Source organism: Hyperoodon ampullatus (genome assembly GCF_949752795.1).
Source record: "Hyperoodon ampullatus genome assembly, chromosome: 20".
In the NCBI taxonomy this organism is placed as follows: Eukaryota; Metazoa; Chordata; class Mammalia; order Artiodactyla; family Ziphiidae; genus Hyperoodon; species Hyperoodon ampullatus.
Genome location: NC_136933.1, coordinates 14,603,210 through 14,618,610, shown reverse-complemented (window position 1 = coordinate 14,618,610; position 15,401 = coordinate 14,603,210). Strand labels below are relative to the sequence as shown.

Genomic DNA, 15,401 nt, shown 5'->3' with positions numbered 1-15,401 from the left:
TGGGAATATTAGCATCACACTTATATTTCATAATGAACCTGTGAAAGAACAATTTATCACATAGTTTAGTATTCTGCGAAGCGAAATTTCTACTTGACCCATCTAAATCTTGGGTTTTTCTTAAGACACAGAAGCTCCATTTGTGTCCTCTCTCTTGGAATAATGCTGTTTGTCTAAATTTCCAAAATGCCTAGTTTACTATTAAACAGGAGGCAGGAAATGCAGACCTTACTGAGATTATCCCATTCATTGGTACATTTCTTTTGATGGTAGACAAAAAAAGTAGGTATAGGCAGAGGAAAAAGAGAAAAAGTAATTGCTGAAGAATGGCTTCTGAAGGTGAGTGATGGATGGAGAGCAGTCAGGTTTTTATCTTAGTTTGGGAGGGGGAGGGAGGAGGGATGAGAGGAACAGACATGAGGTCAGCTAAAAAGAATTCAAAAGAAAGGAACATATTCATAATTATCTGGGTCAAGCTTAAGGTGAGAAATAAAAGTACAGAGATAATAGAATAGAAAAAAACACAATTTTAATAGCGAACATTTATTGAACTATTAATTCCATTTTGCAGAGGGGAAACTGAGACACAGAGGGGTTAAATAGCTTGCCCAAATTTACATAGCTCATTCACGACAGAGCTTGAATTTCAATCCTGGCAATCCGAACCACTATTTTAAAATGGGATATTAACGAAGTACAATACATAAAGTAAAAACTCTCATAGAGAAGGGATAGACCAAGGGATTAACTGGGGGGGGGGGCGCGGGGAGGGGAAAAAACTGCATTTCAAAAAAAATTTACCAATGGGCTAATTATAGTTGTGCTTTATTAACGTACGGAGCACTCTGTATATGTTAGCTCATTTAATCCCGCTAACAATTCTGTGAGGTAGATACTAGTCCATTTTTCAGACAAGGGCACTTGATATTTGATAAACGACACACACCTTGCACAGAGTTCCACCTCAACAGCAGGCTCTGGAGCAAGAAAAGGAAGACTGAAGAAGACCTGGCAACTGAACGGAACAGGGCAAGGTAAGCAGGCTGAAAAGTGAGAAAGGCAGGAAAAGCTTCCCATTTAAGCCTAGGCTGGCTCCAGCTTTCAAATCTCCCCGGCCAGCCCGCCAAGGAGTCACAAAGCCCGCCCCTCAGCTACAGGGCCACGCCCCCTTCCGCGGCGGTTCTCGGAGCTCCCAATACTTCCCGCCCACTCTTTGACCCCGCCCACCGCTCCCAGCATCATTTCCTGTGCGCTGGGTGCTAATTGGTCCAGCAGTCGGAAGTGAGGGCGGGCGGTGGGGCCGTTGCCGCAGTGACAGTGCTGGGGGAGTCCGAAGATGGCGGCGTCGCGTCGCTCTCAGCATCATCACCACCATCATCAACAACAGCTCCAGCCCGCCCCAGGGGCTTCGGCGCCGCCGCCGCCACCTCCCCCCCCACTCAGCCCCGGCCTGGCCCCGGGGACCACCCCAGCCTCCCCTACGGTGGGTGGCCTGGCCCCCTTCGCCTCCCCGCGGCACGGCCTAGCGCTGCCGGAGGGGGATGGCAGTCGGGATCCGCCCGACAGGCCCCGATCCCCGGACCCGGTTGACAGTACCAGCTGTTGCAGTACCACGAGCACAATCTGTACCGTCGCCGCCGCTCCCGTGGTCCCGGCTGTTCCTGCCTCATCTGCCGTCGGGGTCGCTCCCAGCCCAGCCGGCGGTGGCAGTAACAATTCACCGTCGTCCTCTTCTTCCCCGACTTCTTCCTCATCTTCCTCTCCATCCTCCCCCGGATCGAGCTTGTCGGAGAGCCCCGAGGCGGCCGGAGTTAGCACCACAGCAACATTGGGACCTGGGGCAGCAGGACCTGGGCCAGGGGTCCCAGCAGTGAGCGGGGCCCTCCGGGAACTGTTGGAGGCCTGTCGCAATGGGGACGTGTCCCGGGTAAAGAGGCTGGTGGACGCGGCAAACGTGAATGCTAAGGACATGGCCGGCCGGAAGTCTTCTCCCCTGCACTTCGCTGCAGGTCAGAGACTTTGAATTGTTTATTAAGGGTTTTGGTGTTGGGGACGGGGGTCCGGGTCGGGAAAGAAAACAAGTTATTTTGATGGAACAATGGGGGCGTGGTTATGGTTCTTCAACACTTCTCGGGAAGACTTGAGGTTCCTTTCTTTAGGTGGTGCCTGGGTGACGGGGGGCGTGGTAGGGGAACGTGTGAATCCATTCTTTTTAGTGTTTGCACAGTGATCCTTGTACTCATCCCCAAACTCCTTTACTGGTACTCAGGATATGGGTATACTTAAACTTTTTCATTTACTAGTGTGCAGGAATAAAGTTAGATCTGAACAGTCTTAGAGTAGTTTTGTCGTTTGTTTGCCAGTTTATTTCGTTTTTGCAAGAGTAGGTCCCAGGAGGACAGTATAGACCAAAAGAAGTTTAATGTAACTCGACAAGTGTAGAAGTAGCTATCGTAGTCTTAGTGAGCCAATGAGAGACATAAATGAAGTTAGTGAAACTTTCCCCCCTTTTTCAAGGAGTTTACAGTCCAGTTGGGTAGATCGAAAGGTGCCTGTGTGAAACAACTGGAGAAGACTATTTGGATGCATTATGTGATGGCGGAAGAAATATAGGCTTTGAAGTTATGGACACTGCTGTTTGTTAGTTGTGTAACAGACAATTTACCTTATCTCAATTGCCTCCATTTTCTCTTGGGCAAAAGTGATATACTGAGGTTGTGTGAGGATTTCGTGAGAAGCATCTGGCGCGTAAGCTCTCCCCCCAAAATGCTAATTCCTAAACACTGGACCACTACACACTTTTGTCTTTTTTTTTTTTTGAGCAAGTAGTTGACTATTTTCTTTTAAAAACACATAACATATTTTTATAAAATACAGAGAAATATAAAACAAAAAGGACCATAATCTCACTGCCTAGATACCTACTATTGATATTAAAAAAAAATAAAGGTAGGGCTTCCCTGGTGGCGCAGTGGTTAAGAATCTGCCTGCCAATGCAGGGGACACGGGTTTGAGCCCTGGTCTGGGAAGATTCCACATGCTGCGGAGCAACTAAGCCCATGCGACTGCCCTCTAGAGCCTGCGGGCCACAACTACTGAGCCCGCACGCCTAGAGCCCGTGCTCCTCAACAAGAGAAAGCACCGCACTGAGAAGCCCGCGCGCCGCAACAAAGAGTAGCGCCCTCTCTCTGCAAGTAGAGAAAGCCCGCGCACAGCAACAAAGACCCAACTCAGCCAATCAATAAATCAATAAATTTATAAATTTATAAATTAAAAAATAAAGGTAATGTTATATACATTAGAAACGTTACATTAAAAATGTATGTGTTGTATGTACATTGTAAAATTAATGTAGTATAGAAATATATACAATGAAAAAGCACCACACACACACACGCACACACACACACACATCAGAGGTAATACCCTGAAGATAACTTCTGCTAAGTTTCTTGCTGTGTTTCTAATGTATCACTCCTTCAGTTTTTTCTGTTAATGGTAAAGCATATGTTAAGAACTTACTAAATACATTATTTTTACCACAACTTGGAAAATATTTTTATCTTCATTTTATAGATGACACAAGTGGAGCACATACTGCTTAAATAAGCCCAAGTTCACTAGAAGTAGTGGAACCTGGATTTAAACTTTGATTTTAGAGTTTGTGAAATCAAGTTTAAATAATTATAACTTATACCAGGTTTAAGGTCACTTTTCTTTTTTGTGAGTAATTTTGATGGAGTTTCTACTTCGGCAGTGTTTGGGGGGAAGAAGTAATTGGGGGCATATACTCCAGGAATAGTGTTCACCCATTTTTTTTTTTTGCAGCCCATACTTAGCAGTATATTGTCACCCACATACAAACTGAATCAAAATTTCAGGAAACAATTCTATCCCTTGCTACATGTGTTGCACTCTGATATTTTATATCCTATTCCATTTCCTTTCTTACAAATGCTGTTTGTGATCCCATTAATGAGTCATGATCAACAATATGAGAAACACTTACAGGAAATCATTATTAGATGGCTGAATCCTTGAAATGTAGCCACTACTGTTAGGAATGTAGTGAATTGAGTCATAAACAGGCTTCCATTTAAGTAGATGCATGCTCACGGTGTTGCTTATTTTAGATGAAAAATCATTTCTTTTTCTTTAGGCCAAATGATAGATCTATAATGAATGAAACGAGACCTTTTGCTTTTGCAGACTTTATTCCATATTTGGCTATTTTAACACATTGTTTCACAGATCTTGTCATTTCTCACAATATTGCATTACAAGTAATCACTAACAGGTGATAGATAGTTATATTAATTTGGGTAATAATGTACCTATTTAGGATTAGTCACACATAAAATAGTGCTTATCTCCCAAATCACATCTTCTGTTTGCCACAATAGTTACTTTATATTCTGTTTTAGTTTTATGTGTACCCATATAAGCTAGAAGACAAACAGTAAAACAGTCCTGTAATTATGTTGTAGTTATGAGAACCTAATCTTGAACTGGCTTTTTTAGAGAAAAAAATAAGTTTTTTAGTTCAGTGTGGAAAACAGAACAAAAACAGTCAAACTCTCCATGGTCTAAAAGTACAACACCCATGCGTTCATGTTTGTGTTCCTAGCAGTAAAGCAATAAAACTTTGTTAAATCTGGTCTTCTCCATCATGTGTAGCCTGGATGGAGAAGTAATTCTCAGTTGACTATAAAAGTAATTCTCAGTTGACTATTAGTTGGTTAGAATGCTAGTCACTGAATGTCATGGAAGAGCTGTTTTAAAGATAGGAAATTGGTACAATCCCTTGGATGGAAAGGTTTAAAATTTGTAGTTCTTTTGTTGCACGAATCTTTTATTACTTATCATAGGTTGGTGTTAAATACTGACACAATTTTCAAGTGGCAGGTAGTCCTTACCCTTATGGAGCTTCAGTCTAGGTGGGAAAATTAAATAACAACAACAACAAAACCCCACAAAGTGTATAACCTGGAGTGACAGGAAAAGTACACTATACTCTCTTTTGGAGCAGGCAGTAAGGACTCTTGTCCTGATTTTAGATCATTTAAAGAAGAAGTCTTTCTAAAGAGATTGTTTAAAACAGGCATTTAAAAGATGAGTCCAAGCTAGCCAAGCAAAGATGGGAAGGAAGAATGTTAATTAATGCCTTTATTTCCATTTAAATATAAGTATAGTTCTATAGAATGAAATAAAACCATTTTTAAGACTCTCTGAAGTGGTATGAACTCATACTCATATTTAAATCCTTATGCTTTTTTTTTTTAACCATAATTCTTTCCAGCAGCAGAATTAAGAATCCTTTCTATCCCACTGTGGATTGTGATAATTATTAGTTTAAAATGTGGCTTAGAGACAGTATTAATAATGGAATCACCCTATCCACAACTAGAAACATAGTCTTCAGTTTCCACTGTTGATACAGGTTCTTAAAGTACTATTTCTAATACCTTCTTAAGATAGCCATATCAAAATGATCCAGTCTTTTATTGTTGACTAGAGTTTATATAAGACTTTTTCTTCTACAAGGAAGATCCTTGACCCTGGTTTTCTGTTGTTCAAAGGATAGTAGTCAAAACTTTAGAAATAGCATTAATTTAGAATGATATATTTCCTGAGTTCAGTTCCTAGTAGTGACATATTTTTGTTAAGGGACCAGTGTATTCTGAGGACGTCTCCCTTTTTTTTTTGGCGGTACGCGGGCCTCTCACTGTTGTACCCTCTCCCGTTGCGGAGCACAGGCTCCGGACGCGCAGGCTCAGCGGCCATGGCTCACGGGCCCAGCCGCTCCGCGGCATGTGGGATCTTCCCGGACCGGGGCACAAACCTGTGTCCCCTAGCGTTGGCAGGCAGATTCTCAACCACTGCGCCACCAGGGAAGCCCTCATTGTAGTTTTGATTTGCATTTCTCTAATGATTAGTGATGTTGAGCATCCTTTCATGTGTTTGTTGGCAATCTGTATATCTTCTTTGGAGAAATGTCTATTTAGGTCTTACCCTTTTACCTATTTCTCATAAGGCAGGAGTTAGGAAAGGTTTTCTATATATGGCCAGACAGTAAATATTTTAGGCTCCGTGCCCTCTGTGGTCTCTCTTTAAACTGTGTCAGCTGGTCAGCTCTGCTTTTGTGCTATGAAAGTATCCATAGACAATACATAAATGAATGGGTGTTGTTATATTCCAATAAAAATTTATTTATAAAAATAGGTAGTGGCCATATTTGGCACAAGTGTTGTAGTTCGCTGATCCCTGTTATAAGACATTGTCTATGGTATTTTTTATTTTCATTTTTGTTTTCCTTCTTGTTTAGTCTTTACTTCTGAAATAACCTTTTCTTTTATTTTGAATTATTTTCTGAGTTCTGTCATCTTATTTCTAATTCACATATGCTAGTTTTTCATATCTTACATCATTTTCACATTGTCTTTTAGCTAATATTGAAATAGTAGAGCATAATTTTGTCTTTTTGGGGCATTTTCTTCTAGTATATTGTCTATAGGGATGCTATTCTGCTCAAATTCTTCTTATAAGAACTTTACATGGGATTTGACCTCATTTTTTTTCTACCGCTCATTTTTACAGAAATTAATTGCTAAGTAATTTCAAGGATAAAAATAGAGGTCTGAGATGTTGAGGGTAACTCCCCTTCTCCTTCCTCCTCATGTTGGACATGCAGGTCTGACCTAGAATAGATGAAGTCTCACAGGAAGGTCTGCAGGATCATCTCTTACAGTAGTAGCATTTAAATTATGAAACATCATTTTATATCTTAGTTTAGATAGCCTACATGCCACTTTCTAGAGAGCCTTTACCAGAGACATTGTGCTAAGGGCGTTTTATAGATAAGATGTCTTCCTCATAGTCTGTTTACATAGAAGTTTTAATAACAAGAAGTTTAGTCACCTGCCTTTTTTTTCCTCCCCTGGGGCATCCCTTTTGTTCCTAAGAAACTGAATAGGTCGCAGGCTAGGTGTGCCTTCCTTCCAAACCAGGCGTGATTCTTTAGCAGTTAAAAGGCCAGAGAAATATATCTGGAGAATAGAAGACATATCTTTAAGGACCAAGTTGTGAGCGTAACTATGTTTTAAAAAAATGGTATCTTAAGCTTAGAGCCCAGGAGAAGAAAAGTGGTCAAGGAATGTAAATCATGCTAAGAAAATGTATTTTATTTTAGTATTAGGTTTTAGGAAGGAATCAACATCATCATGAGTCTTGCGATGAAATGCAGTTGAAAACACTAGAGTAGCTTATTCTTAAATGTATTTAATAGCCTGCTTTTGCTTCACGGACAAAGAAATGTTTCTGGTAGTTGGTTGTAAAATATGTGTGAGATACGATTGAAGACACAAGAGCCTCTTAAATTCTTATTTTTCCTGTATGTCAGGGTACTTGAAGTTACTTTGGTCTATGTTTATTCTTCTGACAGGAACACTCAGAAACGTGGGATGTAGCTCTGATCTTGGGGGGCCTAATACCTGTATCATCAATGTGGATTCATAATAAGAACTGAGTAGTGTGGCTGTTTTGGGGATTTATACTAAAGCCTAGGTGCTCAAGATAACTTTGAGGTTCATTTTCTAATAATCATTTGATTTTGAGTGATTGAGGAAAGTTATGAGTGTTTTGTTTTTGTGTGCCTACTGGGTTTTCCTTTTAAGGCTTCATCAGATACTCAGGATTGCTTTTCCCTGCAGTGAATTGCCAGGTTCTTTGTCAAGTGGAAACTTGTTTTGCCTGTTGGTTCAGGAATCTGTGTATAAAATTAAAATTAAAGTAGTGTGAGCGTAAACCTTTTTTTTTTTTTTTGAGACTTTTTTTGGAATGTATCAGCTCCCTATTCAGTTAAGATTTGTCATTTTTGTTTTAATTGTAGAAAAAGGGGAAATAAAGTGATGTAAATTTTCCTCTCCCTTTTGCCTTTTCAGTTGAACACTAAACTAATCGTTGGTTGCAGATGTTTGTTGGTTTGTTTGTGTGGACTTGCAACTTTTTTCATTCCGGTAGATTAAAAAAAAAAAGAAGCAATCTTTATTAACTAGAAACTGAAAAAAAAATTGTTTTAAATTTACTGATTGACCAGATCTTTGAAGCCAAGGTCCCTGTATCATCAGGTATGGTTTAAAAATAATCTAAACCTCCTGATGCCCAGCTGTAATGCTTTGGAAAAACTAGGATATATGTATGTATATTATGAGCCATAAAGATCAGATGCCTTCATTCTGGTATATCCACCAACCATAGAAACCGTTTTGACGTTCTCATCCATCTTGTTAATAAATAAGATATACAGTTCTCCATTTCCAAAACTCAGGTTGTTCTCATGTTGACAACGGAAAATGGGTTTTTTAGAAAGAAATGACATGGGATTACAGTTGATAGCTACATTTTAGCTATTTTTTTCTAATATCTTGAGAAGAGATGCCAAGCTATGCTTTTGTCTTTGCAGAAAAATGTTCTCTTTTGGAAAGAAAGAAACAAAAAAACCTTTTGGACAAATTAAAAAACTTTTAGCAAGCTATCAAAAACTTGGTTGCCCTCCCCCCCCAAAAAATCCACAAAATTTAACATTAGGAAAGTGTAGCTGTTACCTTGTTGGAATTTTATGAAAGCAGATAAATTTGAGGTAAATAATAGAAGTTCAGTGTTTAGTGAAATGTTCATGGTATGTGCTCTATAAATATTTGAGCAGATGAACGTTGTAAGTTAACACTTCTGATTTCTGATATTCTGTCTTTCTTACTGCTCTGTTGGCATATAAATGAATAAATTTAGTATTGATATTGTTGCTAAATAATAGTAAAAACTAATAAAAATAACAACAAAAAAGCTTTCAAGTGAATTTTGCACTTTCCCTGTGTTATTTAATCTTTACAGCAATCACACGAGATAGGTTTTAACTCTGTTTTACAGATGAAGAAACCGAGACTCAGGGTGTCTTGTCTAAGATCACATAGCTGTTAAGTGATGGAGCCAGATTTAAACCCCTATCTGACTGTCCTAAAATTGTTTGGGTAATCCTACTCAAATAGAAAGTTGGTAGCAGTAAGAAATCAACTCTTTTGAGTCATTTTATTATTTGACAGTTTGTTATTGCCTTCTCAAATTTGTTTTCTGAAAATCTAAGTAATTGTACACATTTTGGAAAGTTCAGTAGAAAGTAGTTCATCATCTCACTACTCCAGTGCAGCTAATAATAGTCATTTTGGCATCTTTTCCCCTAGCTTCTTTCCTAGACATTTAAAATAAAGCAAAACTGCATATAGATGCTCTCTTAAAACATGACTAGGATTTGATTGAGACCATGCTTTTAGTAAGTAGGCTGTTGGAACATTTGTGATTAATAGAATATTGGACTCTGATCTTTAGATCAGTTGCTAATTAAACATAAAAAGTGTGATTGGAAGTAATCTTTGAAGAACCTCATAGTTTAATGGAAGAAGGATATCTTAGCAATTTCTTTCTTTGAAAAACTACTTAAATTTGTTAAAAAATCTCAAAGATAAGCTGCTGTATGCTTTGATTCATGGAAGCAGTCAAGAAAAAAACCATTTTGAACAGTAAATAAAGCATATGGGAGTTACAACAATTTGAAAGTTTAATGCCCCTGAACTGATAGTTTAAAATGGCTAAGATGGTAAATTTTATGTTAAAGGTATTTTACCACAATTAAAATTTTAAAAATGGGGATGGATGTCTATCATAGTGTGCATTATGGTCTCTATTGTCCTTAGAGAGAACTCATTTCTTAATATTACCAACATGAAATATGGAAAGTAGCATATTTAGCAGCGCTACGTTGAGGATACCCTTTCATCTCTTTTGTTAATTCACATTTTTGAGAGTCACTGTAGTCCTTCTTTGGCAGTATGAAACTAAGTATTCATGAGGTGTTTATGGAAATTCAAAAGAACTTCATGCAGCTTGTTTAATTAACAGTCACTGAGACAATTTCATAGTGTGTTTCCTCCCTTTGGTCTTTTTTCAGGAATCTGGCATGAATCCTAAGGTTTTATGGTGGTTCAATGACAACTCAATAAATATAAGTGCTATAAGGAGCAAGATGATGGAATGGCATCAGTTCCTGCCCTTGCAAAAATTTATAATCAAAATGAAGTAGTTCTCAAACTTTTGATCTCAGGACTCTTTTACACTTATAAAAATAATTGAAAGAGTTTTTGTTTATATATATTATATCGATGGAGATTTATATTAAGAATTACAACTGAGAAAATAAAAAATTCTATTCTTTGTTAGAGTAAATCACACTTTCAATGAAAAGTAACTATTTCCTAAAACAAAGATTAATGAGAAGAGAGGCATTACTTTACGCTTTGCTAGTCACGTTAATGTCTGACTTAATAGAAGACAGGCAAACTCTCATCTGCTTCTGCATGCCATTTGTTGTGCTTTATTATGTAGATTGAAGTATATTTAGAAAATCCTGCTTTAAACAGATATGTAGTTGGAAAGGAAGGAATATTTTAATAGCATTTTCAGATAATCTTAGATTTTTTTGTTTGATACTACACCCAGACTTGACAAGTAGTAGTTTCTTAAAGGTTAGTTGCAGTGTGGAATCTGAAGCCATATCAATAAATTTTTCATACTCTGTTATGTATGAAATGAAATCCATTGGTCTATCTTATATAAATGGATTTTATAGCTATACACATTTAAGTATCGAGAAACTTTTAAGCTCATGGTGGCAGATGCAGGTTTTACAAAATTCTCATTTTTTGCTTGAAAGCTCAAATTTTATCATTGGGAGCAAATACTGTTTGTTGTTTTCCTTGAGGTGACAGGCTCACTTTGTTCATTCTTGAGAAAATGTTTACCAAATGCACAGGTCAGACGGAGCTCAAACGGTCTCATAAGTGTTGTTCCTCAAGACAACCATACTTTGGTGCGTAGCAGAAGTGCTTAATGTGTATTTCTTATTTTGCCACAAGAATATTAAAAAAAGATATATATTCAAGGGTTGGAATTTAATAAAATTAATATTTACATTTTCATGAAGGACATTCTTAAGTGAAACTGGTGGCTTTTTTTTTTTTTTAAACTGTGAGGGCCTGGTGGTGAAAAATTCAATGACTAATATATGTCCATATATGCCAACTCTACAGAATACAATGACTGTATAGTTTGGTGCCACTGTTTTGGTTCATGCCAAGATGCCAGCAGTTTCACCTACCATTGCTTTTGCACTATCATGAGCACCATGAGTACATTTTCCAAATGTCCAACACATGATGTTATAAGATCTTGCACTATAACTGTCTTGACAGTAAGAAAGCTAAAATCATCTTAATATTATTTTGTAAATGGTTTTGACTTCTCAGACCCCCAGAAAGTGTCTCAGGGAACATCAGGGTCCATGGACCACACTTTGAAAACTGCAGAGCAGTTTTAATAGATATTAATTTTGTTAACATTCTTTTGAGAATCTGATAATAGGTATGGACATTTTCCCCAGAAAGATATACTTAAATAGCAAATTTTACATGTAATTTTCAGAGGATTATAAACTTCCAGAAGCACTAGAGCTATGGTTCTCAAACTTTGCATCAGAGTCACTAGGAGGGCTTTGTTAAAACAGGTTGCTAGGCCACACTCCCAAGTTTCTCATTCAGTTGGTCTGGAGTAGTCTAGGAATTTGCATTTTTGTGTTCATTCTCTTTGGTACTTCATGAACCCTTATTAATCTGAAATTTTACATTTTCCTTTAATTATGAGACATCCTGTCATTATTTCTACGTATATCTTTCCTCTCTTCCAATCCTCTGTCTTACCTGTTTCTTCTCATTCTCTGCTTCTGTTTATCTCTTTCAGATATTTTTTGGGGAAGTTCTTCTACCAGTTTTTCCTCAGGAATTTCGCCTTTGTTTCTATTATTATTCAGTCAATTTATTGTATTCTTTATTTCTCCTGTTATAGTTTTCATGATAATATTTCCAGTTGGTTTTACTTGGTAGATTTTTGTTCTCATGTTTTCAGTATTCTCCAGTTTTTCTCTAGCAACATTTAATATGCCAATTTTAAATGTCTTTTTTTGGTCTGTTAATTCTGCTTTCATTTGCTCTTTCATGGTACTTGCACTCCTCAGACATCTTATTATTTTCTGCCGTGAGCTTATATTCCCTTGGAACTAACAGCTATTTGGGCCAATATTGCATTTGTTTAGGAGGATGAGTTTTGATGGGGGTCCGGTTTAGGACTGGTGAAAAACCTGTGTTCTAGGTTTTGGTTCTCCACGTGGTCTGAGGCAAATAGGGACATGCCTCAGGGTAGAGAGGCTCTGGATGGTGGTTACATCCTAGTTGTTGAGGATTTCACTGAGCAGTTACAAGGTGAGTGCTATCACCGTCATCACCTCGTCATCACCTCGTGTAATTGCCTACTTGGGAGTCCACCTGTACTTTCCTTCCCACCTCAGCCAAGTTCCAGTATTTTACCTTGATGTTACCCCTTCTCTTTTGGCTAGAGGTGTGCTGTAGATACTGCTTTCATATTCCACAGCACAGGGGACAATGTGATAATGTTGAGGAGTGAAAAGGACACAGATCACTTTTCTCTGGCCTGTCTTCTGTCCAGGATAACTGACCTGCTGCAATTAAGCTGATGTTTCTTCCCACAATGGCACCCAACCTTTTTTTTTTTTTTCTTCCCAAGGAGGAATGATTTCTTACGGTGATTTTGTTTGTTTTGTTTTTTTAAGCTGGAATCTGGGATTTGTCTTTTACCCTTTTGCTTCTGGTGATTTCCCGATGTTTTTGGAAAAAACACACATTTTTAACTGTGCTTGCTAATGAAATACTTCTTTTATCTGAGTATAAATGTCTTCCTTTCTAAATCAGGTTCTATAAAATGGAAAAATTAATTGGTCAGAGTCCACCTTTGACAAATGAAAAATATATGCAATTTCATTGCTTTATAGAAGTCATTTTGTAGTTTGTTTTCTAAACTTATTTTAGAAATAACAGGGAATATACTCTCTTATAAGTCTTAACCATGACTTCTGATCTAATGAAGTGTAAAATAGTTCTTTATTTCAAGGCTAATAGAGTTAGAAGAGGAAGCAATTATGACTAATGTTAAGTAGAAAATGCATGTTTCTTTGTCATAGAACATTTCTTATAAAGTAAGCAGAAATCTATTATTAGGTACCTACAGTTCTTTGTATATTGGACTGCATAAATTTAACCCAGTGTATAGAAAACCTTTGACATTTTAAAGAATATATCACAAGACTTTCAAGACTTTCCCCAACTACCAGCTTAGAGCATAATACTGTGGCATATAATTTCCTTCATAAAAGTAGTAAAACTGAAAACTTTAAAAGACTAGAAGATAGGCCTGTACAAAAAAGTTAATAGAATTACCCATCATGTTGAGAGGGCTCTGCTCTGCTAGGTACTCCTAATTTTGAGGCTGCCTCTTGCACATCAGCCAAGATACAGGTGTGATTCAGATTATTTTTCTTCCAGTTTTATTGAGATATAATTGACATATAGCACTGTATAGTTTCAGATGCACAGCATAATGATTGATTTACGAACATCATGAAATGAGTACCACAATAAGTTTAGTGAATATCTGTCACCTCATATAGATAAAAAATAAAAGAAAAAGAAACAAATATTTTTTCCTTGGATGAGAATGCTTAGGATTTACTCTCTTCATATATAACATAGAGCAGTGTTAATTCCGTTTGTCCTGTTGTACATTACATCCCTAGTACTTATTTATCTTATAATTAGAACTTGTACCTTTTGACGATTTTCATCCAGCTCCCCCTCCTGCCACCCCCCACCGTCTCTGATAACCACAAATCTGATCTCTTTTACTATGAGTTTGTTTACTTTTTAAAATAGTTATTTATTTAAATTTGTTTGTTTGTTTGTTTTTGGCTGTGTTGGATCTTCGTGCTGCGCACGGGCTTTCTCTAGTTGCCGTGAGAGGGGGCTGCTCTTCGTTGCTGTGTGCAGGCTTCTCACTGCGGTGGCTTCTCTTGTTGCGGAGCACTGGCTCTAGGTGCGCGGGCTTCAGTAGTTGTGGAGCACGGGCTTATTAGTTGCTCAGTGGCAATGGGATCTTCCTGGACCAGGGCTCAAACCCACGTCCCCTGCATTGGCAGGCGGATTCTTAACCACTGTGCCATCAAGGAAGTCCTTGTTTACTTTTTAAATACAATTGACCCATGACATTATATTAGATCCTTGTACACAACATAGTGATTCGATATTTCTATACATTACAAAATAATCAGTTTGTCACTGATTATTATGACAAATAATCATTTGTCACTACACAAAGATATTACATTGTTATTGACTGTATTCCCTGTGCTGTACATTTCATGCCTATGATTCATTTATTTTGTACCTGGAAATTTGTATCTCTTAATTTCCCTCATCCCCCAACTCCCTTCTCCTCTGGCAACCACCTGTTTGTTCTCTGTATCTGTGACTCTGTTTCTGTTTTGTTATATTTGTTCATTTGTTTTGTTTTTTACATTACATGTAAGTGAAGTCATAACGATATTTGTCTTTCTCTGTCTGACTTATTTCACTTAGCATAATACTTTCACATCCATCCATGTCACAAATGGCAAGATTTTCTTATGGCACAGTAATATTCCTGTGTGTGTGTGTGTGTGTGTGTGTGTGTGTGTGTGTGTGTGTGTGTGTGTGTATAATACCTTCTTTATCCATTCGTCTGTTGATGGACACTTAGGTTGCTTCCATGTCTTGGCTATTGTGAATATGCTGCAATGAACATAGTGGTGCATATATCTTTTTGATTTAGTGTTTTTGTTTTCTTCAGAAAAATACCCAGAAGTGGAATTGCTGGATCATATGGTAGTATTTTTGAGGAACCTCCATACTGTTTTCCATATTGGCTACACCAGTTTACATTCCTACCAACACTACACAACAGTTCCCTTTTCTCCACATCCTCACTAACACTTGTTATTTGTTGTCTTTTTGATAATAGCCATTCCAACAGGTGTGAGGTAATAGCTCATAGTGGTTTTGATTTGCATTTTCCTGATGAATAGGGATGTTGAACAACTTTTAATGTGTTTCTTGGCCATCTGTATGCCTTCTTTGGAAAAATGTCTGTTCAGGTCCTCTGCCCATTTTTAAAATTGGGTTGTTTGTTTTTTTAATGTTGAGTTGTATGAGTTTTTTGTATATTTTAGATATTAACCCCTTATCAGATACATCATTTGCAAATATCTTCTCCCATTCAGTAGATGGCCTTTTCATTTTGTTGATAGTTCCCTTCATTGTGCAAAAATTTGTAGTCTGATGTAGTCTCATTTGTTTACTTTTGCTTCTGTTTCTCTTCCCTGAGGAGACACATCCCTATCGCTAAGACTGATG

At 37.8% G+C, this 15,401-nt stretch overlaps 1 protein-coding gene across 1 annotated transcript in view; it reads left to right on the top strand.

Moving 5' to 3' along the window:
- Positions 1-1,336: 1,336 nt before the first annotated feature.
- The window catches only part of TNKS (tankyrase), a gene marked incomplete at its 5' end in the record, with an annotated part of 174,371 nt that continues 160,306 nt past the window's right edge, over positions 1,337-15,401 (top strand). Inside the window, one exon of the mRNA XM_079726472.1 lies at positions 1,337-2,009. Within this exon, the coding sequence (XP_079582598.1) occupies positions 1,337-2,009 (673 nt within the window). The remainder of the gene's footprint in view (positions 2,010-15,401) is intronic.